We start from the raw sequence: 26276 nt of genomic DNA, 5'->3' as shown, positions 1-26276 counted from the left end.
AGCAAACTCCCAAGGAGAATTATCAGGTTGACTTAAGCTTCTAACATATACATTCAATAGTCATTTTTGTTCGGGGTACCCAGAATATGGTATAAAAATAAAACAATCTTAACCTTTGCTCTAATTTTTTTTTAGGATTTTGCAAGGCAAATGGGGTTAAGTGGTTTCCCCAAGGCCCCACAGCTAGATAATTATTAAGTGTCTGAGACTGAATCTGAACCCAGGTACTCCTGACTGCAGGGCTGATACTTTATCCACTGTGCCACCTAGATGCCCCCACCCTTTGCTCTAATTACAAGAAAGAATCAAATATCCTTAAAGAAAATGAATTTTTTTCCAAAATATTCCCATATTTTTCTTTGCCTGGTATACTTACCTGACTCACATTCCTTTCCTTAAACTAGACCTTGAAACTGTAATTATCCTAAGAATTTCCCATTTTCTTCTTACCGAAATATCCCCTCTAAATAAAAATTAAGGAAATAATTCCTAACTTAACATGTAATTGATAGCAGGTATCAGAGCCACACACCTAACCTATCAGGCTATTAAATCCAATTCAGCTAAAACTTCTTTTTCTGGTTTGCTTTATAACTATAAAGATCCAGGATATCTTTATAGATATAAGTATTGAATGTCAGTGTCCAGGCAGAGATCATATGGTTAGTCAAATGTCTTACGGCAGATTTATTCTCCCAGGTGAGAGAATATCCATATATCATTTTTGGGAAATCAAGTTAAAAGGGTCCAACCTCATGCCATACTGAGAAGCTGCCCCTTTCCCTTCACATCCCTGTCAACTAACATCTTTAGCCCACTAGCTTCCTTGTCTCCAAGATTATGACATTTACCCAGTAGCATTTCCTTTTGTTGATCATTCTGTATCTGACATAAAAAGAGAAAACTGATTAAAATGTTTCATAATCTAAAATGGTTGTTTTACCTAATTAGAACTTCCAGAGAATACAATTCACGAAATTCCTATTACATTCTTAATGGAGTTTCCATCAATGAAACCCTACCTAAAGCTTGGATTATCCTTCCTGGATCTTTGCTAAAATCAGGTATTACAACTATGACTGACCCTATAGATCTCATCTTCTACCGCTTATTAGAGACATCCCTTTATCTGAAATCATATCTATTCTATCTCTATATAAAGATGGTGTATCAGAGTCCCCTTGGTTGAGAATCATCCTTCTAGCCTGATGTATTTTACAATAAATAAACACTTCTTTTGACCAGGAGATAGCCAAAGCTAAATATTGTCACAGAAAAATCTCAAATTATCTCTATTGTGTTTATCCTTCTCATATGATGTAGGTGCTTTTGCTTCATATTATATTTTATTCATATTACTTTATATTACTTCATATTACTTTACATATATACATATACATATATACATATATTCAAATATTCCCAATTCACTTATGTAACTAGAAGTGTCTATGCATAAACATGCTTAGTTTCTAGCCATCCCTAACATATAAATTATTATTGCTTTTGCAAGGCAATTGGGGTTAAGTGATTTGCCTAAGGTGCCACAGCTAGGTAATCACTAAGTATCTGAGGACCACTTTGAACTCAGGTCCTCCTGTCTCCAGGACAGGTGCTCAATTCACTGTGCCACCTAGCTACCCCCAACATACAATTACCTTTCAGCCTTCTTGAAAACCATTAGAACATCTTAAGTGTATTAATTCCAACATGAGTTATTAATTTCAATATAACAAAATAGCAAATAAGAATAACATAAAAATGCAATGGGGATAGGCCCAGAGGCATTCCTAGTAAGATCGGGGCAAAACAAGGATGACTGTTATCACCATTACTATTCAATATTGTATTAGAAATGTTAGCTTCAGCTAAGAAAAAAAAAATAGAAGGAATTAGAATTGGGAAGGAAGAGACAAAACTCTCACTCCTTGCAGATGACAAGATGGTAACAACTAGAAATAATTAGCAGCTTTAGCGAAGTCATAGCATATAAAATAAACCCTCATAAATCCTCACCATTTCTATAAATGACTAGCAAGATGCAACAGAAGGAGCTAGAAAGAGAAATCTCATTCAAAATAACTTCAGAAAATGTAAAATATAGGGGATTCTACCTGCCAAGACAGACTCAGAAACTTTTTGAAAACAATTACAAAATACTTCCCACTCAAATAATATCAGATTTAAATAACTGGGCAAATGTCAAGTGCTCATGCGTAGCTTGAGCTAATATAATAAAGATGATAAATTTGCCTAAATTAAACTACCTATTTAGTGCTCTAACAATCAAAAATTCCAAAAGATTACTTTAATGCCTTAGAAAATAATGTAAGTACATTCATGTGAAGAAATAAAAATTCAAGAATTTCCAGGGATTTAATGAAAAAATTCCATAAGAAGGTGGCTTAGCCCTACCAGATCTAAAATTATATTATAAAGCATAGGTCATATAAACTGTCTGGTATTGGCTAAGAAATACAGTGGTGGACCAGTGCAATAGAATAGGTGCAATAGCAGGAAATGATTATAGCAACCTGCTATTTGATAAACCCAAATAGTACAGCTACTGGGGATAAAAACTCTGTCTTTGATAAAAAAACAGTTGGGGAAAATTGGAAGTTAGTATGGCAGAAACTTGTATAAGACCAAAACCTCACATCCTATACCAAGATAAGCTCAAAAAGGATGCAGGATTCAGACATAAAAAAACAACATTATAAACAAACTAAAAGATCAAGGAATAGTTTACCTGCCAGATCTATGAAAAGGGAAGCAGTTAATGAACAAGGAAGAGATGGAGAACATCATTAAAAACAAACTAGATGATTTTGATTACATTAAATTAAAAATCTTTTGCACAGATAAAACCACTGTAACCAAAATCAAAAGAAATGTAGCAAATTGGGAAACAATTTTTACAGCTAGTATATCTGACAAAGGACTCATTTTATAAAACTATACAGAGAACTGTGTCAAAGTTTTAAGAAAGCAAGCCATTTCCCCAATTGTCAAATGGTCAAAGGATATGCAAACACAATTTCTAGATAAGAAAATCAAAGCGATCCATAGTCATATGAAAAATTGTTCTAAATCACTACTTATAAAAGAAATGTAAATTAAAGTATCTCTGAGGGTAATGCCCCACACCTCTCAGACAGGCCAATATGACCAGAAAGGACAATGATAAATGTTGGAAGGGATGTGGGAAATCTGGGACACTAATACATTGTTGGTGGAACTGTGAACTCATCCAACCTTTCTGGAGAGCAATTTGGAATTATGCCCAAAGGGAAACAAAAATGTGTATACCCTTTGATCTAGAAATAACTCTACTTGGGCCTATCCCCTGAAGAGATTATGAAAAAAGGGTAAAAAAATCACTTGTACAAAAATATTCAAAACAGCCCTGTTTGTGGTGGCAAGGAAGTGAAAATTAAGTGAGTGTCCTTCAATTGTGTAATGGCTTAACAAACTGTGGTATATGTGATGGAACACTACTGTTCTATTAGAAACCAGGAAGGACAGGAATTCAGGGAAGCCTGGAAGGATTTGCACGCACCGATGCTGAGCGAGACGAGCAAAACCAGAAGAACAATGTACACCCTAACAGCAACATGGGGGTGATGATCAACCTTAATGGACTTGTTCATTCTATCAGTACAACAATCAGGTATAATTTAGGGCTATCTGTGAGGGAGAATACCATCTGTATCCAGAGTAAGAATTGTGGAGTTTGAACAAAGACCAAAGACTATTACCTTTAATTTAAAAAAAAAAACCCTTATCTAATTATCTAATTTTGCTATCTCTTATATTTTATGTTTTTTTTCCTTAAGGATATGCTTTCTCTCTCATCACATTCAACTTAGATCAATGCATAACAGGGAAATAACATAAAGACTAACAGACAGTCTGCTGTGGGTGGTGGGAGGAGGGAAGTGAGATTAGGAGAAAAAATTGTAAAATTCAAAATAAATTAAATTAAATGAAAGAATAACACAAAAATTACCAGATTGTACAAAGCAATCCTTCCATTGTTACATTATTCATGAACCCACAGAGCTATCCCAGGAAGGGTCATACTTTTTGATATTTCCCTTATTAACACTTCAGAGCAATCACACATTAATCCCAGGCTTTAACAATACCATAATTAAATAACATATATTCACAATAGATAACTAAATATTGCAAAAGTAATCTCTTTGCAGTTATAAAAGAATATCACATAACTGATAAATACATCTTATTCATCAATAAGTCACCTTACCACATCAATAAGAGGTCCCCCCCATCAGCTGTCTGCAGTTTCCAAGAGAGAAGTCCACATTCATGACCTCTTTAAAATTGTTAATATACATTAAACATAAAATTCTTATTTAAACATCTCCATTCCCTTAGAAAAGCAAAGTGACTTTCCCACTATCTTTACACATTTGCCTTCCAGACCTCTATACGCAGAATCTCTCAGAATCCAAACTCATACATATAATGCCTTTAAAATCCAATGCAATTAGAACTACACTTCCCAGGAGTTTAGTTTGATAAAAGCTTTACAGTACCTTATACTGAGAATCCAGCACTCACATTCAAAAGCTCCATCCAAAATAAAAAATACAATTTTTTATCATTATTAGGTTAACATTAAAGCAATTAGAGCTTTTCAAAAAATAAATCAGTAAATATCCCTGATAACATAGGAATTTTTCTTCTTAGTTAACCTAATACCAGCTTTCTTGAACCCAAATTTGTTACAATAAAGTTTAAATCCCAAATCACTTAACTCCTTGCAATAGTTACAGTAGTGTTAAATAGGTTGTAATCTCCAAATAATTTAGCAATCTAGGCTGTTTAATTCATCCCAATCTGTACCAATTTTATTGGAATGTATCAACACTAATATCCCTCTTTCAAAACCCTTAGAGTGATTCCCAAAACTCCAGTTCAGAAACCTTAAAAACAGTGAGAGTCATTACTCTTAGGCCATGTGACCAGAGCAGACATTCATTAAATATGATTTCCTTTCTGTAAATGTCTCTCCAATTCCAGATTTTATCTTTTATTCCATTCCTAATCACATACAGTCTCTTTACCTTTAAGGCTCCTGTCTCCCCTCTTCTCTCCATGAGTGGGTGGGGCTCTCAGGTGAATTCATTTTAGAGTTCAAGTCTTAACAAGATAGCAGATGGGATCAAAATTACCACTTGTTCAATCCACCACCCCCTTTCCCCAAACCAGGGAGAAAGCATGGGATCTTTCCCAGACATTCATGAGAATAAGAAATCTTCCCTCCTGCAACTTCTCATTCTTTCCCTTATAAGTTTTCTCTCTTCTAAACTCTCCCCAAACCACAGCTGTTTCTCTTTAAGAATCCCCCTCTGGGGCAGCTAGGTGGCATAGTGGATAAGGCACCGGCCTTGGAGTCAGGAGTACCTGGGTTCAAATCAGGTGTCAGACACTTAATAATTACCTAGCTGTGTGGCCTTGGGCAAGCCACTTAACCCCATTTGCCTTGCAAAAAAACATAAAAATACAAAAAAAGAATCCCCCTCCCTTTTTCCTCTTTAACTCTACACACCAGCACAGCTAACACTAGCTCCTGAGGGAGAGGCTTAACTCTAGAGGGGGATATTACTGATTTAATTTTTTTTTTTGCAAGGCAATGGGGTTAAGTGGCTTGCCCAAGGCCACACAGCTATGAAATTATTAAGTGTCTGTGACCAGATTTGAACCCAAGTAGTCCTGAGTCCAGGGAGAGTGCTTTATCCACTGTGCCACCTAGCCACCCCTACTAATTTACTTTCAGTCCTACTTCCTCCTCCCCCACCTTCTGAAATTACTTGGCCCAACTTCCAGCTCCTCCAGGCTAAAATTTAAGCTGACTTTCCAGATGCAGATATTACTAACACAGAAACTTAGACAGGACAGGACAGGACATACATGAAACACATACCTCATGGGAACATTTGAACTCGTTCATACATCATACTGGATCTAATCAGCTTCCTTGGGCTTTTGGTTGCCAGTCATGGGGCTCCTTTGCCCCCATGTCTTCAGGCAACTTTCCCCCTTTAATATTTTGGGGAAACTCCTGGAGAGGAAACCCATATCCCCCTCCCTTTGGGGTACGCTATTATCCTCTGGCCTCTCCTTTTGGGCAGATCTCCCCACCTGGAAGACTTCTCAGCCAGCCCAGGGATGGTTCTGGCCACCAATTCTACCATGGAAATTGTCCCTTACTGCAGTTCTACTCCCAGACATTTTGATCACTCTTGACTACAAACCCAGGCCAACTTCCCAGGAATTTCTTGAGATATTTCTCCTGCCAAGAACACCAAGAAAGTGGTATTGAATTCAAGCCATTTGCAGGCATTATTTTCTTGTGTTCTTCCTGGAAAATACCAGGAAAAGAGATTTATACTAATATTCCACATCATCACACAAATTGTTCTAAATGGCACAAGAATACTTAGCCCAGAATGATTAAAATGGTTTATTTTAATTAAGATATCTTAACAAAATGGCACAGCTCTCTCATGGTGGGAAAGAGAGGGCAGGGAAATCCCAAAATACAAGTTCTTTTATGCAGTTTGAAAGGCTTTGTCCTACCCCCTCATGCCAGTATTAGACTGAGGTTACAAATATGATTGATAGATTGCTTCCCATACATTTCCCACATCCTGCTCATTATACTAATGAACAAGAACAGCTAGATCTCCTTGCACAGGTGGAAAGAAGGTCAAAACCCGCCTTAGAAAGGTGGGGCATACCCACCTAAATCTTAGCTTTTGATTAGATTGAGGCTACCTGCCCACAAGGCAACTATATAGGCAGAGCCCAGTCTTTGTAATAAAAGCTAACAATCCTCCTTCACATCTTTGTGGAACCCAAACACCCAGATGTTCCTCACATAGACCAAAAGAGAAAATGAAAAAATAAGGCATTTAAAATTAGTTTGTTTTGTTCTACATTCATACTTTTTGAGTTTTCTTTTTCTCTGAAGATAGATACAATTTTCTCATCAAAAATCCTTGAGACTATTCTTAGATCTTTGTATTGATGACAATATATAAGATATTCACAGTTAGTCATTGTACATCACTTCTGTTATTGTATATTCTCCTAGGTTTGTTCACTTCACTTTGAATCAGTTCATGTAAGTCTTTACATGTTTTTCTTAAAGAATCCCTGCTAATCATTTTCTTACAACACAATGGTGAAAGGGACTAATTTGAATCATTCTTTCAAAGGGACATAGAGATGAACAGGATATTCAACATCAAAAGTGACTAAACAATAGAAAAGGTTAAAATATACCAGTGATAATAAAAATTATAAAATATTTATTTTAATTGTGAATAGGGTTAAAATAGATGAATTTGGAATATTTTGCTTGTCTTTAGAAGAAAATGTGGGAAAATTGGGAACAAAATGGTGGGACACTGTTGATGGAATTGTGAACTAATCCAACCATTCTTGAAAGCAATTTGGCACTATATAAAGAACTAAAACACTGTGCTTATGTCTATTACAATTGAATTCCAAAGAGATTAAAATTAAAAGGGAAGGGCCTACATTTACAAAAATGTTTATAGCATCTCTTCTTGTGGTGGTAAAAAATTGAAAACTGAAGGGAATATTCACTGACTAAGGTATAGTGTATGATTTTGATTGTATCCTAGCAGAATGGGCAGATAACATAAGGTCTAAGATGGAGATTAATGACAGATGAGACATTTACAGAGATCAAAAGTGTGCAGTTTCCTTTGATTACATAACACATACAATAAAAAGCACGAGAGGGAGAAAGTAATCAATAACAATAAGGTAAACGATTTCTACATCACCAGATTCTGTTTAGGAGCTGGTTACTTGTAGGTATCAGGATAAAACATAGAACTTTGAAACCTCCTAGATAATGAAAATTACAATTTGATTTCTCAATTTTCACATAGAGAACTTAGTTACAAATAAACAATTTGAAAACCAAACCAGTTTTAAGTAAACCTCTTGTATACTTGGCACTTTTCCATTATTGTCCCCATTTAGAAGATGCTATTGCACTAACAAAATTTTTTCCATAAGAAGATACTATAAAGTGAATACTATAAAATGTCATTGCTGATTATAAGGGAATACTACTGTGCTATGAGAAATAATAACCAGAATCCTTTCAGCAAAATTAGAATTACTCAAACTGATGCAAAGAGAAGTGAGCACTACCCAGAAAATTGTACACAGCAATATCAATATTGTATGAAGATTTATATAAATGAATTCATTAAATTATTTTCTAATTAACTTTTCATGTATAATGTATACATTCAATAATCTTTTAAAAAACATTGTATATCTAACTGGCAATTTATAAATAAAAGTTTTTAATTTTTTTCATCTATGTTTTAAAAAAAATGAAAAAGCATTATAAAATTTATTTATATATGCATTTATATATATATATATATATATATATATATATATATATATTTGAATAGACTGAAAGTAATTTTTCTTTGGATATACTTGGTTGACTAACAATTCTTTCCTTAAAACAAAACTTGAAAATAGTTATGATAGAGAATAATATTCTGATATCACAAAACTCAATCATATTTGCTTAAATATCCCTTTAGCATTTTGAAAAGCTAAATGATCTTCACACTCACAGGGACAGGTAGCTGACAACAATTGTCAAAATATATACTGACTTATTAGAATTTAGATAAATGTAAGCAAAATGGCACAAATTAATATTACTTTTTGTACTGATCACTAGCTTTACCCTGATTTATCATGACAAAAAGGGACATAAGGATAAAAATTTTTCATTTTTTCCTTAGACATCAGATTCCAGGTAAGGTTAGGTATATGAACAAGTGCCTTGAACTAGATTTTAAATATACCACGTCATTTGCAATATATCCAGACCCATAGGGTTGGTGATCTCAAAAGTCATTGATACCCAGTCTCAGACTCAGAAGATCAATTTTCAATCTCACAATATCAGATAGTATTCTCTAATAAGTATGAGTGCTTTTAACTCTAAAATATCAGAATATTCCCTGTAATGGCAACAAAAAAGTTTCACAATTACTTTTATCAATTGTTGCACATAATGACTATTCTTAAAATGAAATACAATAAACAAAAACATGGAATCTTAAAAAAACCCAGAAATTGTACCTAGAACCAAATTTTATTGAAAGAAGTATAGTTAATATATTCAGTGATTTATCCATATTCAAACTGATAAAATACAATCCATTGGCTTTTTACAATCTTTTTATTAAACCATTTTTAGGTGACTTCAAACTAATTTGCATATATTATACCATGTGTTTCTAATTCTAAAATAAAAAGAGTTATAAGAGAAACAAAATCCAGTTTCCAAATATGACACATGAAATTTTGTATTTCAATTAACATGTTTTTTGTACTGAATTTTTTTAGTACAGTAAAAACAAATAGAGGTTGCCTTAACCTAAAACTTACGAATATAATGGGTTTTACATTTTTTTGTTTGATACGTTTTTAACTTCAATCCAAACATTCTCATGACATTCATAAAAAAGAGAACATTTTTAAGAAGTGAATTATATACTTGTAATAAATTCAATCCATAAACATAATTTTACCTATGACATGGGAAATGGTAAAAAATTCAGATCAAAAACAGCAAAATCCTTTCCACCCACATTTAGATTCATTTATCTAATGACAAAACAGTTCAGTATAGCAAATAGTAAGCATCTTCATTTATTACTTTGAAAATAGGGATTTTTCTGTGAGAGTTATAAGCAGGAACATAGCTAATAAGGTGGACAAGACTTAGAAAATGAAACTCCAACAGAAACATTCAGTTTCACTTCATTACAGTAATTTGAATCAAAAGTAATACTAAGTTGTTTTGAGTCACATTCACTGAGAGTAGAAAGACATGTATTAACATTTAACTTTGGCTGAGGTCCTCTTTGTGACTATCCGAGGCAAGATTTAAAGAGCTCAGCCAATGTTGGTCTAATCACTTGATCTCTTAATATTTATCTCCAGAACAAAAATCTACATCAAAATAGCAAAATTTTAATTGAAAACTTTCAATATACAGGGTCCCCAAGATTTCATTAAAAAATTATGTTGGGCAAAATAGCTGTTAAAATCAGAGTATTGTGCTGAAATACCTTTCAGGTTGCAAAATTAAAATCACATGCCAGATTTATCTTTACCTATTTGGGAAAAAAATCTCATTCATATTCAAATAATGATTTGGTTTTAAGTAAGGAATGCTGGGCTATAACCAGACTCTTCCCCCCACCCCACCCCCAGAGCCATCTGGGTCCAATGGTCAGATCTGAATCACAACAATTGTAGATGACTGTGCATAGGAGACGATCAGATTTCAGTGACATGCTTAATGTCACACAGCTAGTAAGTGCCAAGTGTCTGAAGTATGCTCCAATTTTGTATAAAATTTCAAAATTTACAAATTCTTGGTAAGGATTTAAAATTAGATGTTTCTAAAAATCTAATTTTCTTAAGAACAGTATAAACTGTAACCAAAATAATCTTGTTACTTTCCATTTATATAGAAATATAAATGACAGATTTTTCCAAACCATGTAATGATGTTCCTTTTCATATGTAATTGAATGCATCATGGTACAAGGATACAGTATTTCCTCGTTTATATTATGCATCTTAATTTGGGGACACAAAATATGAAAAAAAAATTTTCCATAAAGTTATTGAATCAAGTTTTATTCATCTTGAAATACAAAGGACCTTTTTTCTTATAGCTTTCAAGCATCTTTTGGGCATGTCTGGTGAGTGGATGCATGCTCAGTCCTTTCCAGTTCATGAATTTGAAACTCCAATTATGTCTCCTCTGAAATCAGTCACTTCTCTTTCATCAGCAATCCTTCTTGCCTCCCGCTGAACCAACTTTGTGGACACAAGAATTCCAATGGCCCTTTGCTCTTCAATTCCCTCTTTAACTCAGGCCATTTGGCTGCCTTGGCTCCAGGGTCTTTTTCTTCCAGGACGTTTTCAGTCGAGTTTCTTCTTTCCATAGCCAGTTTCAGATTGTTTTCTCAATTGGAGGAGGACCAAAGTAATATTCAACAGCACTCCATTCACTTATGCAAACTGGATCATTTTGAACTTGATTTCAACACTGGATTGAAAATCTTTTCTGAGTCATTTCTGGGTAGAAAGTGACAAAATGTAATCTAATATTGTGGGTAACAAATGTGAAACAACGGACACAAAGACAACAAGCTAGAAAAAAGTGGGAAATGGAAATAAAAGAAAATCTACATCCATGGGTATAAGTCACTCCCATATTTTAGACCCCAAATTTTTTGAAAAAGGATGTGTTTTATACATGGTGAAATAGGATATATTGCATATGCACATGTCTCCAATTGGCAAAAGGCTGGGGTGTGACTGCTCCAACTAAAGTAGGATAAAGTCAGTGACATCCCCACCTGCATAATGTCAGGAATTACACCCTGGAGATATATGGGGGGGAGAAAAAGAGAGAGAGAAAGAGAGAGAGCGAGAGCAAGGGAGGGAGGGAGAGAAAGGGAGGAGTGAGAGGGATGGAGACAGAGACAGAGAGATCAAGAGAGACAGAGAGAGATAGAGACAGAGAGAGGGGGATAGGGAGGGAGACAGAGACAGAGACAGGAAGACAGAGAGAGAGATCAAGAGAGACAGAGAGAGTTAGAGACAGAGATAGAGAGAGATAGGGAGGGAGACAGAGCGAGAGGAGAGAGAGAGAGATGAGAGGAGTGAGAGCTTGGAGAGAATTGGAGATCACTGACTTATTGAATACTGAACATTGGGGTTGTACTTTGTTGGATGGAGTACATTCCCTGCCTGTTCTGAAGATCAGCAAAAAGAACTGGAGATGTTTAGCCTGAAGAGAAACAGATTTCAATAAGATTATGTATGTATCTATGTATATATCTATGTATGTATCTATGTATGTATGCATGTATGTATATAATGCTTATATTAGAACAATGAGGAAAGATTCAGTAATTTTTTCCCAGAACTCCCCATGTGATTATGTATTTTGAACTTTGATTCCTGGGACAATGTCTTCTAGAGGACTTTAGTCAAGAAGAAGCACCAACAGCCATTTTTCACTTTTGCTAAAGTTATGAAGAAGATGAAAGAAATGATGCCCTAACTTCAAAGTACCAGCCCTTCTCTTCTTCACTTTGGATACTTGAGATACAGATTTTGGCCATTGTCACAGATGATGAAACAAGTCATTTTTCTGCCTTGAAAATAAACGAGTGTAAAGGGCAGCTAGGTGGCACAGTGGATAGAGCACTGACCTTGGAGTCAGGAATACCTGAGCTCAAATCTGGTCTCAGACACTTAATAATTGCCTAGCTGTGTGACCTTGGATAAGTCACTTAACCCCCCTGCCTTGCAAAAAATAAAATAAATAAATAAATGAGTGTAATTAGGTAAACCTTCAGAATAGTTCAAGCAAACTGTGATTCTTGACTCTTTTCTATTGATGGGAATCTCGCTCTGTGTTTGTAAATCCAATAAATGGGAACAATTTCTTTTTTCCATTTGAAAAAAATCCTAGAAGAAGATAAATTAGAGTAATTTCTGAAGAAGTGAAAATGAATGTGATGGGTATTATTGTGCTATCAAAATGAAAAAATAGATGTCTCAAAAAAAACCCCATGGAAATCCTTGTATGAATGGATACAGAATGAAGAAAATGGAATTAAACAATTTAAACTCCTAAAATAATACAAAATTAAATAATTTCAATTTCTTAAAAAAACTGATTAAGAATAAAAGGAACAGAACTGGGGAAGCAATTTATATAATGGCAAGATCACTTAATGAAAATATCTTTGTAAGCTTTAAGAACACTGATTAGCAAAGTGACCATCCAAATATCATGAGAACTGATGATGAAACCTTTTATCAACTCCCTGATACAGAGAAGATAAATTTTGAGGCAGGTAGATATGTAGATACATAGATATAGACAGAAACAAATAGACACATATACAAACATAAATATATATATATATATATATATAATATACACATGCAAATAAAGGTGATGATGATGATGATGATGATGTTTTTCATTCATCCATGAAGAAAAACTGAGGTTAGGGAGGTCATGCCATGACAAGAACATGAATTGGATTTGAGTAAAGGAGTGCTGTCCTAAGCCACCAGTCTAACTTTCTCCTCCAGAGTCAGCTGAGTCTAGTGGCTAGATATGAATCACTTGCAGTTGAAGCTACTGTATTGTGCATTTTGTTTAATGCTTTTGTCACATTACATGTGAGTTGTCCCAGAGAAATAGCAATTTATTACATTTCTACCATGTTGTATAATAAGTGCCATGTTAAGCCTCTGGGATTTCCTACCAACAAACAAAATATGGGAGGTTGTCCTGCAAAACAATTTATAGAAAAGCAGGAAACTAAAGAGAAGGCCTAGATTGGCCTTTAGACAACTGAGAAATAACTGTACCTACTGGGATAAGCTAAAATCATAAAATGATATTGCATTACATGAAAATGTGACTGAAATGATATCAGAGAATCCTGACTAATATGAACTGATGGAGTGGAAAATGTGAAGAAAGAAGAACCAGGAGAATTATACAAGGATAACAATATCATAAACAAAAGTAACTTTGAAAATCTCAAGAACTTGGAACAATGCAATCAGTAATCTGGCCTTTAGTAGACCTCTGAGGAAGCTTGGTGGCCAAGTCTTACCTGAGAAATAATAAAGAGACATTTTTTAGACAGGAAAACCATCTCAATTCGTTTTCATTTAGTTTATTTATTTATTTTGTAAAAGGTCTTGCTTTTTAATTGGTTGAAGAAGAGGTAATGTTAACAATAATAGTAATGCTAGAAAAAGGAGGGCATTTATTCATTCTTTTGAAAAACAGAGGAGAGAAAAGAAGAAAGTTCAAAAGGAAGAACACAGAGCATTTGCTCTCTAGTAATGGAGGTTGAGGGAGAGAAGAAGAAAAGAGAGTAGAAAAGGGAGAGAATTCCTTTGTGAAAGATGTCAAAACCATTAATTCAAGGACACAGTGGCATAGGGGATGGGTTCTTGGGTGTCTTCTTGGGGTCGATTTTCCTCTTATTCAAGGTTGCTATGTTCAGCTGAGTGTAGGTCACTCCCTGGGGGTCTTCAGCCACAGCAATCTAAAGGAGAATTTCAATATTGGAGAAAGAGTGAGTGTGTTTAGAGGAGTTCTTAATCTTTTTACTAGTCATGAAAAGTTTGGCAGGTTGTCTAGTGAAAGTCAAGATTGCCTTCTCAGTTGTATTCCTTAATTACATGAAATGAACATTATGGGATTATAAAGGAAATGAATGGCACTGTTGTACAATGATTGAAATATTTAACAAATCATTTCACTAAGTTAAGGGATCCCCAGTTCAGAGGTTCTGCATTATGTGATAAGAAAAAAAATAAGTAAGAAATAAAGTTATGTTTTTGGTCTTTGCAAGGTCACACAACTAGGTAATTATCAAATGTCTGAGGCTGGATCTGAACTCAGGTCCTGAATACAGAGCTGCTGCTCTATCCACTGCACCACCTATCTGCCCAGCAAGATTTAAGATTTTAAACTTTGAACATAGAGCTTGTCAAGAAAAATTAGGGTCAAGTAACAAATCCTCCAAATGGAGGAAAGTATGGGGCTAACTCACCGATGGTGGCCTTGATCTCTTCTTTTCCACTTCTGTATCTGAAGTAGAAGGAAGGTTGCATCATTTTCACAGCTTTCAGGATGAAGACTCCCCTCTCTAATCCCCTCTCCCTGATGTATTATCCCCTTCCTGACAAGATAACTTACGCAAAGCTTCCTCTATGGGAGCTTCAGGGAATTGGGTCAGGCAAAGGCAACAATGACTCCTGAGGTAGGGGGGGAGAGGGAAGAAATGAGAAATAAGGGATAGAGTTCACCCTGTCAGGATCTTGGAACATCATTTCCTCACCAGAAACCTCTGTCCAGTGAAGAGACTCCAAGGCTGCATGGAAAGGAATAGGGGATTGTGGAAGGAGGAGCTGAGTCTCCTTACCTCCTAGGACTGTCTCCTTGTAAGCACCCTAATGGAGGAGATATGAAAAGGGAAAGAACAAGCTTAGGGAAGATATCAAAGGAAAAAATAGGAATTCCAAATTTTACTCCTTCCTGTTCTTCAAGATAGGAAGGGATTAAACTCTGTCTTACATGGAGGGATGGATTCTTGGCAGAGGAAAATCCTCAAGAGAACGCAGAGGAGGAAGAAGAAGGAAATACAACTGAGGGTGATAATGAGGATATTACAGGGCATTGAACCTGTGATGGGAAAGAGAGAAAAAGTTTCATAAATCATATCTTTAGGGGATCCTCACATTTTTCCTAAAATGCTGCCTGTATTTTCTACTCTTATCTCTCTGCCCAAGCTCTTAACACCACTACCATCTAACAGTTTGACATAGAAGCTGTTGATGGTTGGTTTTCCTTGCAATGAGGTCTGGAAATCCCAGAAATTCCAAGATCAAAATATTTGAGTCACAAGGAACATTTGGAGGGAAAGCTTTCATGCCAGCTTATGTGAGGTGGAGGACAGTGTGAAAGTATCTGTTGATTCTCATGCTGTGTTTTTAAGCCACTCAAGGTTTTAATTTAATTTCCTTGCTCCAAAAGTCCATTGGGTCCAGTGGGCTTCCCCCCTCACCTCTCACTATGAGCTGCAGGGGATCACTGTTTAGTGACCAGGATCTTCCATTCAGACTGAGTTGGTAGCTACAAATATAATTGCCAGAGTGATTGGGGGTCACATGTGTCAGAAAGAACTGGGTTCCATCTTCAGATGTACGCATGCTCAGCAGAATTTTCTCATTCCCCAACTTGAACAGAAGAAATCCAGTTGCCCATGAAGGTCCCTGACACACAAGGGTTACATTGGCCCCAGAGGTCACCTCTGATACAGGCCAGGCTGACAGGGAAGGTTTGGAAAGTGCATCTGAAAAACACAAAATAGAGACCAGAGATCTTCAAGGGTCCTTCCCCAGTTGTAATGAGAGGGTGCGAAAACAAGACTCAGGAGGTTGATGAGATAGGATCTGATCTTCTGCTCTCACTTCCTTTGACTTTTTGGTTATTCCTTCCCCTTAGGGGAGCTAGATAGTGCAGTGGAAAGAGAATGGGCCCTAGAATCAGGAGGACCTGAGTTCAAATCCAGGCTCAGACTCTTAACTCTCACTGGGTGACCTTGAGCAAGTCACTTAATCTTAATTGCCTCACAATCAGGACCATCTCCTATCTTCCTAACTCAAAAGTGACCATTGGACCAAGACTGCTCTGGAGAGGAGCACTAAACTTGGAACTTAGCACACCCCCTCCCAAACCTCCCTCAAATCCAATTCACATGCTTGTCATGGTGTCATGCTCTTCCTGAAGAATGAGGGAGAGACACCAATATTTCTTTCCCTAATTCTCCTTCCCTGGAAAAGCATGGATGTTAATCCTCAGATGGTCTCTTGGTCCTGCTAGAAACAGGGAGATATTTCTTCCTTCTATGTTTGTCCCTTGAGTTAGGAGCAATCATTAACTGGTCCATCCTTCCATTTGTGTTGTTCCCTTCCTAAGGGACAGTCAGTCCTTACCGCAATCTCTACCTCATAATGGTCAAAAGATGCCAGAATAATAAACCTTCTCTCTGAATTCCTGGGCTCCCTCTCAGACTTGTGTCCCTATGCTGCACTTTAGACCTTGGAGACCTGGACTCACCCTTACCTGTCACCCAAATCTCTAGGACATCACTGGACTCAGACAGCTGGTATGGTGCCATCTTTACATAGTAGGCACAACTGTAGTTACCAACATCCTGGGCCCTCACAGAGAAGAGGGCAAAGTCAGCTGAAGTCCCAACTGAGTTCTGCTTATATAGAGGCAGTGGGGTCCCATCCTTCAGGAGAGAGAATGTCACAGCACTGGGGAATGTTGGAGGGGGCCGCCGGCACTGGAGAGTCACATGTGTCCCAGGCTCCACTATGAGACCTGGGAGGGCTGAGAGGAAAGGTCTGGGGAGAGATCCTGCAAGAGAAAGAACACAGGTCTGGGAGTCAGGACACCTGTGTCAAGGGTCCACTCTGCCCAGCGTCCAGGTGTGACCTTGGTGCATTTATTGCTCCTGTCTGAATCTCAGTTTGGTAGTTCAGTTTCTTTTCAGTCATATCCAGCTCTTCATTTGGGGTTTTCTTGCAGAAATACTAGAGGAGTTTCCCTCTTACCTCTCCTGCTCATTATACAAATGAGGAAATTAGGGCAAACACAGGTAAGTAACTTGTCCAGGATCATACAACTAGTCTGAGGCTGGATTTGAACTCAAAATAAACCTTTATTTTGTGCACTGTGCACCATGGCTGCTCATGAGCCTCAGTTCTCTCCTCTGTAACTGAAAGATTTGACCAGAAGATCTTTTGTATTTTTCTGGCTGTAGCTCCTAGCAATCTAAGGAGACTTTTCCATGCCAGGGAACTCCCCCAGCCTCTAGTCTCTGCAGCTGGCAGTTCAGAGAAGAGACAGGAATATCACAGCCTCTCCCTCTTCATCTGGTTGATCATAGACTGGCTCAGAGCTCAACCTAAAGCAGGACTAGGATCAAGATCCAGGAGAGAAATGACTCAGGCTCATCTCTAGGATCTGTCTCTCACTTGTAGTGTGACCCTGCACAACTCATTTCTTTCTGAACTTTGCTTTGATCATTAGTAATGGGAGAGTTTTGGTCTTTAGCCCCCAAGGCCACTTCAAAGCCCCTTTTCCATGACTCTTCTCTTAACACCAAACTCAGTCCCCACCATCACCTTTCTACCCAACATTGTAGCCCAGAAAAAAATGCCTCATGTTTTCCAAGACCTCAGGATCCCTACAGGTCCTAGGTCAGAGCTGGTTGTGTAGTTATCATGTCTTTGTCTATATGAGGTACCTTTCTGGGCAGAGCAAGTAGTCAAACTCGGTTATTCTGGGCCCACCTCCCCCACACACTCTCACCTAGAACCACCAGCTCCAGGACATCACTGGGCTCGGATCCTCTAAAAGAGTGTATCCTTTCCCAGTAATTACAGCTGTAGTTCCCAGTGTCCTCAGGTCTCACAGATGGGAGGAGGAAACTGGTCCAGAGATCTGTTGAGGTCTGGTGCTGTAAGGACTCCTGGGTCCCAACCTTCCACAGAATGAAAGTCACCTCTCCAAGGGCAGACAACTTGGGCCTTGAGCACCAGAGAGTGATGTTGGATCCTTGGGGCATCATGAGACCAGGTTGGACCCCAAGAGTGGGCTTGGGGAATTTCCCTGAAGGAAAAAGGACAGCAGAGAGTAACATCAAATGTTGTTTGGAGCCCCTCCTCCCCTAATACTGTAGTGAGAGGGGAAATAACAAATTTGGTTCTGTTCAAACTTTCTTTTCTGGGATCTGCCATGAGCTGGGAACACTTCCAATATCCTGGAGTCCTAAGCCCATGTAGAACAGCAGAAGGGCTCAGGGTCTCCTCCAGCCTCTCTCAAATTATCTTTACAGAATTCCCAGGATTCTCTACTTTATCCATATCCCTATGGTCTATGAAATGGATGATGGAATAAGGGACTTGGGGTTCCTATCTCAATTCACCAGACACAGTCAGCTCCAAGGCCTGGCTGGGATGTGACCCTGTATGTGGGAATGCCTTCCTGTAGTAAATACAGCTGTAACTCCCAGAATCTTCAGGGCTCACAGACAGAAGTGAGAAATCAGCCCGGGTCCCTCCAGGGTTCTGTGTCCACAAAGGCTCCAGGCTCTTGGCCTCTAGAAGAGTAAAATTGTAGTCCTGAGAGGGGTCTTGGGATGAGACTTGGCACCAGATGGTCACTGTTCTCCCTTTCAGTACTGGAGAATCAGGTTTGACTCCAATGGAAGGTTTGGGGAGGTCTCCTGTAGAAGGAGGAAGGAAGAAAGTTAGGGATCTGATGTCTCACCCCAATCCCCTCCAATAAACCTCTGAAACAGAGCTGAGAAGGGCAAGGTGGCTGGAGGCTCCTGCCCAGACCCCTTGCTCAGTCCTGTTTTTGCCTAGGTAATGGGAGTTCCTGCACCGGTGTCAGAAAGATGTTCTGGTCCAGAAAGACTCTGAAACCAGAAAGTGACAGGAGGAAGAGACATGGACAGAGGAGTTGCCCTCCTTGACCAGTCCCTCTTCTCTGCTCCTCCAGTGTCCAGTGCAGCCCCTACAGAATGAAGGTGTAGGACCAAGCAGGATCCTGATGTAACCTCACAGGCTAATTCATGCCTTTCTCTTAGGCTCTGAGGTTGGCAAAGCTCTGCCATCCCCATAACATCATGGGTGGGTGGTTAGACAGATGCCGTGGTTCCAAACACAGGTCACCACACTACTCTGTGTTGCCACTTCCCTGGCCTGCCCCACCCAGAAGAACTGTGAGTATTCATGGGTAAGCCAGACTAGTAGAAGACAATCGGGGCTCCCTCTGAACTGGTCTGTAAAGAATTAGACTTTCTCAGGTTCTCCTGACCTCACTGGTCACCCACCTGTCAGGTGCCTTTTGATCAGTAATAGGGAACCCCAAATTTTAGGAAGATTATGCCCTTACTGCCCCCAGGGAACTCTTAGTCCCAAGAGACATGGGGGGTTGAGTTTAAATGACTTCATTGAATGATATAGTCCACAAGTTTCATATCATAGGGAAAGATACCAAGGTCCATAGGATGCCAAGTACTGGTTCACAGTCACACAGCCAGGACTTGGGGGCAGGATATTTGTTCTCCTGACTCAAGCTCCCCATCTCAGACTCCTTCCCCCTTCAGTAAGCTGCTTTTTAACCCAGGCCAGACAGATAGTGCCTAGACTGGTAGGAAGGGCCCCATTACCAGCATAGGAGAATGAGAGAAAGGAAGGCAGCACACTGGGAGTGCCAGAGGCCAGGTCATTGTCCCCTGATACAGGCAGGACCAGTATCCTGGAGCAACCAGTATCTGAGATGGGCTTTAGGGAGGTATAGGAAAGTGATGAACAAAGGTGGAAAAGGCATCACAAGTAGGGGAACTGTATGAACAAAGCCACATGGTGGGACATGATGGGCGGGAAAGTTGTCATCTGTCCAGACTGATGGAAATGTATTGAGGGCAGAAGGGAACTAGGGGAGACACAGCTGGATAGGCTGAATGTTGCTAATTTGGGCCTGAGAGAAGACAAGAAAAGTTGATATAGAGAAAGCTTTCTCATAGAAAGCTGAGTCTCCCTTCTCCCAAAGGTGCTGGGAATTATCTAAGGGTAGAGCTGTTCACCTCTCTTGACTGAGTCGCCAGAAGCCATGGCCCAGATGGGGAAAGTTCCCTGGGTTTGAGGGTGGGAGACATGGGTTCAAATTCTGACTGAGAAATTAAAGAATTCATTGACTTGCTCAAGTCCCCTTACCTCCTCTGCAGGCCTCAATTTACTCATTTCTAAAAGAAAATTCATGGTATACCTGCCCTCTTCTTAACAGAGTGGGAGGAAATGGTTTCCAGAACATGAAATTCCCAAAGCCTGGGGAGGTAGGGGTGGTGGGGGGAAATAATGCTTGAGAGCTTTCCCACTTGTAGCTGACTGTCTAAGAGAGAAATTTGGGGTTAATTTCTCAGCATTGGTCTCCATCCCACCAGGGAAGGTTTCAAAGCAGAAGTTCCTCACCTGTCATCACCACCAGATTCAGGGGATCACTGAGCTCTGACCACAAGGACTTCTGTCTGGAACGGCAGCAGTAGCTTCTTGCATCTCTCAAGGCACTCACATTCTGGAGAATAAACTCTGTCGGCTCCCAGGATGCATTTCTCTCCTCTTTGAGCTCTCCATCCACCCATAGCTGGATTCTGTCAGACCCCAGTCGGCCCTGGCACCTGAGAGTCACATCTGCTCCCTGGGGGATCACAGGACTTGGGACAGCCCAGAGGGTGGGCCTTGGAAAAGTATCTGAAAAGGAAAAGGAGGTCAGACTCCAAGGGATTTCTTTAACCCTGGTGTCTCTTTCACCACCAAATTCTGAAGACTTTGCCTGAGTCTTCTCATCTGTTGATAATAAAGTCCTCTGTTTCACTCCCTGCTTATTTTGAGAGTGGATTTCTTTGTTAATATAGAATAAGCAAAGGATAGAGAATGGTGGGATCTTTGGGGAAGCACTCACCCGTCTTTGCCCAAGTTGCCCAGTCCAAACCCAGGCCTGGAAGAGAAATTCACATTATAGATGACTCCCATTCAGGTCATGTTGACCCCTCCCCAGCTCTTGTCAAAGCCACTGAACCTCCATTTCTGCTGTGGTCCGAATATAATGGACAAGTCCATTGAGGAGTCCATGGGGTCCTGCTCTAGCCAGGAAGAGTCTGTCTCCTTCTAAGCCTTCCTCTCTGTCCTTCAGCATCAGTCAGCTATGGGCCATGTCACAATGTCTCATCCTCCCCAGACCTGACCCAGAATACTCACCAATGGAGAGCAGGAAAGTAACGGTGGAGCCCATGGTGGGGTTACAATTCTGACCTGTGCTGCCTGGTCACAACTATATGAGGGTGATATACTTCAGGACTGGAGGCTGCCCCAGGATGTGGTCACTGGACCTACTGCCTTACACCTCCAAAAGCCAAGCCCCACAATTTCCGATCTTATAGTGATGAAAGAGGGGCCATTGTCTTTGAAGGCATTGATCTGATGGGGTTCATCATCCCTTACGTTGGTAACTTGAACTTTTACCAAAGGGCAATAAAACTCTCCACACCTTTTGATCCAGGGAATATAACATTACTAGATCTGTACCTAGAGAGATCATTAAAAAGGGAAAAAGTACAAAATGTACAAAAATATTCATAGCAGTTCTTTTCTGATGGCATAAAATTGGAAATTTAGGGGATACCATTCAATAGATGAATTACTGAATTGTGGTTTAAGAATGCGATGGCATTTTATTATACTGTAAGAATTCATAAATGGGTGAATTTTAGAAAATCCTAGAAAGATTTACATGATCTGTTGCTGAGTGAAGTGAGCAAAACTAGAAGAATGTTGTCCACATGATGTGATGAACAGTTGGGTAGACAAGAGTAGATAAGGGATCAGGGACAATTCTAAAAGACTTGAGATGGAAAACACCATCCACATCCAGAGTAAGAACTGTGCAGACTAAATGCCATCCAAAGCTTACTATTTTTGCTTCATAACATTGTATTTTTTCTTTTTTTTTCCATTTCTTTAAGTTTATCCCTTTTGTTCTAATTCTTCATTAGCAGAATGATTTTACATGTATATTAACAGAATCCTTGCTGCCATGGGGAAGGGGGGGAGGGAAAAGTGGGAGAGAGAGAGAAAAACGGTGAACTCCGGACTATTGATATTGTTCTTGTCAACTTAATACATTTGAACATTAAATAAAGAAATAAAATATTTTAATTAGTCTAGCCTGGCAAGTACCAGGACCCCAAATGAGTATCTGGTACAACAGGGGACCAGGATGGCAATACCAAGAGTTGTCTCGCTATGCCTGGGTTCCTATGAAAGCTCCACCCTGAAAGGACCCAGACTGTGAAGAAAGGTCACACCCCAATCCTTCAGTATTGACCAGGCCTTGACTTAAGTGCATTATGAGCACCCGCTGTACCTGAGCTCTGGCTCTGGCTTTGGCTTGGGGAAAGTAGCATGAAATACAATAACGAGCATTTCTGTGACACATTCAGGTTTGCAATATAATTTGAAATTTTCATTTTATTTGATGCCTACATGAACATGGGAGGTAGGCTCTATATTGTGCCCTTTTACTGATGAGAAAAATGTCTTAGTCAATGGCTAAGTTACTTTCCCAGGCTATCACAGTTATTAAATTTCTAAGGCAGGATTTTGAAGTCTAATCTTTCAAGCTCTACATCAACTGAAAACAAGACTCTTTTACCCTGTAGTAATAGGAATATTTTACCATATTTGGGATACTTGATCCCCAGGCATTATAATGACTCAGTCATCACAGTGATGGCTCCTTTTGGCCCAGGAATGACCATCATTTTGCCTGTTCTTATTACACCTTGCCAAGACATCCTGCCTATGCTTAATGTTGTCTCTTGACCAGGACATCTCAGGAAACCTTTAGAACAGCAACTGTCCGTCCTGAGCTGTTTCAAATGTCACCTCACTGGCCCAGAGCTCAACTAGGCCACAGTCTCCTTCCTAGACAAGATCCACCTAAAACTCAATGATTATTTATTCAGCTACTACTTGGTGACCTGTCCTATGTTAGGTGCCTAGAGTACAGAGACAAACAGAAATGAGAATGCCCTCATAGAGCTTTCACTTTAGTAGGGAAGACAAAACTATATTCAAACATACATCTCTGTTATTTGGGTGGAAAGACAAAGTCCTTTATGCAATGGAAACTTGTTGGTAACAGAAGATTATTCCAAAAAAACAGAAATTAAAGGAGGGAGGAGATGGCTGAGTTCCAGGAGGGAATTTAGTTGTAACTGATGAGCATGATAAAAGAGAATCTGGTGATTAAATAGGTGTAACCTGGGTAGCCAATGACTCTGAGTCCTGAGTATAGACATAGGGTAAGAGTTAGTTAGTCCTTCACTTTAGGAAAAAGTGAGATTTTTTTAACTCAATTTTTTTGCCTGTGGAAGAAAAAGTGGGATGAGAACCTATGTGTGATGGCAGTTCAGATAGTCACTGATGCTGCATGTTGCATAATGATCAAATATTTATTAAGGATCCAATGTTGGCCATGCTCTAACCCAACTGCTGGGGATCATAGACTGGCTGGTTGGGAAGAAGCATCCATTGTCAGGTGAGACAAGGTGTGCACAGATGTATGTTTGTGCAGAATAATTAGATATAAGGAATCAATAGAAGATAAATTGAGGCAGATGGGTTCTTACAGCTTTGAGTCAGAGGGACGGTGTGTGAGTAGGGTCTCAAATTCATGGAGGGATAATGTGATGTAGATGTGAGGATGGAGCGTATTACAAATATGGCAGATGACCCAAAGAAATGCACACCCAAATTTATGTGTGTCCAAGTGTGTATATATACTAAGTTGTATAGATTTATTTGTATTTGTATACTCTTTGTGTATATTTATTACTAATATATGCATATATTTGTATATTTAGTAATACATAGATACACATACATAGTTATATCCATATAAACATGTAAATTTATGAGTGTATTTGTATTATATATATAAATATGCCTCTATATGCTTATGCATATAAATTTAAAGAGCCATGTTTCTGTATATATGACAAGTGTCCATATACATTTATGTATGTGAATATATATCTGTCCATATATATAAACATATATGTGTTTGTCCAAATATATATATATATATATATATATATATATATATATGTATGTATTTTACATAACACTCAATTTTCATCTGATGATCTGGTTATTTTAGCGAATAGATAGTTTGTGATGTAAATGATGTGGTGAGACAGCACCCATAAACAGAGTTGAGTCCGTCACTGCATGTAGAAGAGTGGTTTTGAAAACTCACGTACTGGACTATGCCTATGTTAGGCCCCACAAAAAGGACTCTGTTCACTGGTAAGTGGAATCCTATAAGAAGAATGTAGATAAAATGTAAAATATTTCATGAAGTGTGATCTGAGTAAGTCATAACATCAGAGATCAGAGATCCATTGATAGAAGAAAATTCAGGGCCAATCTATTCCAATTCCTTATTAAACAGATGCGAAAATTCTGACAGAGAGAATTTAAGTGATTTACTCAGTCTTAGAAAATGGAAAGTCATTCTATATGAGTATAGACAGAAGAAATGGATACAAGAAGCCTGGATAGTAAAAGACTGAGAAATCCTTGGTATCTTTTATTTTTAATATTGATTATTATATGGTGTTTAATGTTTGAATACTATCAGAATTTCTTGCATGTACCTGTGGCATATCCTGAGCAGAGAGCATCTAGCAGTAAAATCAATAATAATGTCAAAGGAAATAAAGAAAACAAAAGGAGAAGAAAAAAGGAGAAAACCCAATCAACATATTAAAAACTCTGAAAATATATTCAGTGTACCAGACCCATGAAGTTCCTTTGTGCAGAACAGTGGGGTAGGATGTTTTCTCATATCTCTCAAGAACTATGTTCATTCCTTGTCATTATGTCACTTTCACTTTAATTTTTGGTGGTTCTTCTTGCATTCAGTTGAGCACATATTCATGTTTCTCTGAAGTCATCATAGACATTGTTATATCATAGTAAGATACGGCAACAATAATGGACCAAACTTTCTTCCTTATTTCAAATTCATTCATAACAAAATTGTTCCTACAAATAATCTGGTACTTTTATGTTCTTCTCTTTTCACCAATTCCCTCAATCTGAATATGTTCTGATGTATCTGAGTCAAATATTATTGATATTGGATCACATCATTTGCATGGGCCCAAATTATTTTTCAGAATTTTTACACTAGTTGACAAAATCTGATAACAATATCAAAGTAGATAGCTAGCTAGATAGACAGACAGGCAGACAGATATAGATATAATCTACAATCCTTTCAATAATCAGTGTTATTTTATTCTCTTCTTTTGAAGAAGTGATTTGTTTTAGAAAAAAAAATGTATCAAGAATGAGATTTAAAACTTTATGGCACATTCAAAGAGTACACATAAATAGAAGTTCAAAGTGTGAGATGACTATGATGAGATGATTTAAAAGAGGAAGGGACAACAAAAAAGATTTGCACTATGACTAAGTAGAAGCAAAAGATGAATGAGGGTAAATTATCTCATGCAAAGAGGGAAGGAAAAAATAACCTTTTCAGGGAAGGGTGAAATAGAGATGTGAGGGCCAAGGACTGAACCTCACTTTCATGGGGAATGACTGTGTGAAATGAAAGTAGGACTAACATATGAATTCATTTGCTCATGAAAATCTATGCTGTCCTTCAGGAAAATGATAGTACAGAGAGATAAGAGAAGAAAGGTAAATGAAAGGGAGGGTGGATTAGGGTTGGTACTAGTAAGGTTGGTACTAGTAAGAAGCAAAAAACAGACTTTAAAAGATGATAGGGAAAGGAGAGAGAGAGAGAGAGAGAGAGAGAGAGAGAGAGAGAGAGAGAGAGAGAGAGAGAGAGAGAATAAGCAAAGAGGAAATAGAATGGAGGGCAATAGACAGTCACCATAACTGTGAGTTAATAAGGGAGAGAACACACCCATAAAATGGGTGAACCAAAG

At 38.3% G+C, this 26276-nt stretch overlaps 2 protein-coding genes across 2 annotated transcripts in view; both read right to left on the bottom strand.

The window, feature by feature from the left end:
• Nucleotides 1–26276, bottom strand: part of LOC141509174 (uncharacterized) — a 1085709-nt gene that overhangs the window by 753997 nt on the left and 305436 nt on the right. The window lies entirely within an intron of this gene.
• Nucleotides 15092–17308, bottom strand: LOC141510268 (immunoglobulin superfamily member 1-like). Its single transcript, XM_074220245.1, has 5 exons — nt 17296–17308; nt 16799–17098; nt 15738–16025; nt 15248–15355; nt 15092–15123 (listed from the first exon to the last, which is right to left on the bottom strand). The coding sequence occupies exons 1-5, from the start codon at nt 17306–17308 to the stop codon at nt 15092–15094; spliced, it is 741 nt and encodes a 246-aa protein (XP_074076346.1).

Source organism: Macrotis lagotis, chromosome 1, assembly GCF_037893015.1.
Source record: "Macrotis lagotis isolate mMagLag1 chromosome 1, bilby.v1.9.chrom.fasta, whole genome shotgun sequence".
Classification (NCBI taxonomy): Eukaryota; Metazoa; Chordata; class Mammalia; order Peramelemorphia; family Peramelidae; genus Macrotis; species Macrotis lagotis.
This window is presented reverse-complemented; position numbering and strand designations above follow the sequence as displayed.

Excerpts from the sequence above, each read along its gene's own strand:
- LOC141510268 (XM_074220245.1), bottom strand. Across the intron at positions 16,026-16,798 it reads CCTAGAGATTTGGGTGACAG|ATGCACTTTCCAAACCTTCC; the intron begins GTAAGGGTGAGT and ends TGTGTTTTTCAG. Across the intron at positions 15,124-15,247 it reads CCAAGAATCCATCCCTCCAT|GGTGCTTACAAGGAGACAGT; the intron begins GTAAGACAGAGT and ends CTCCTCCATTAG.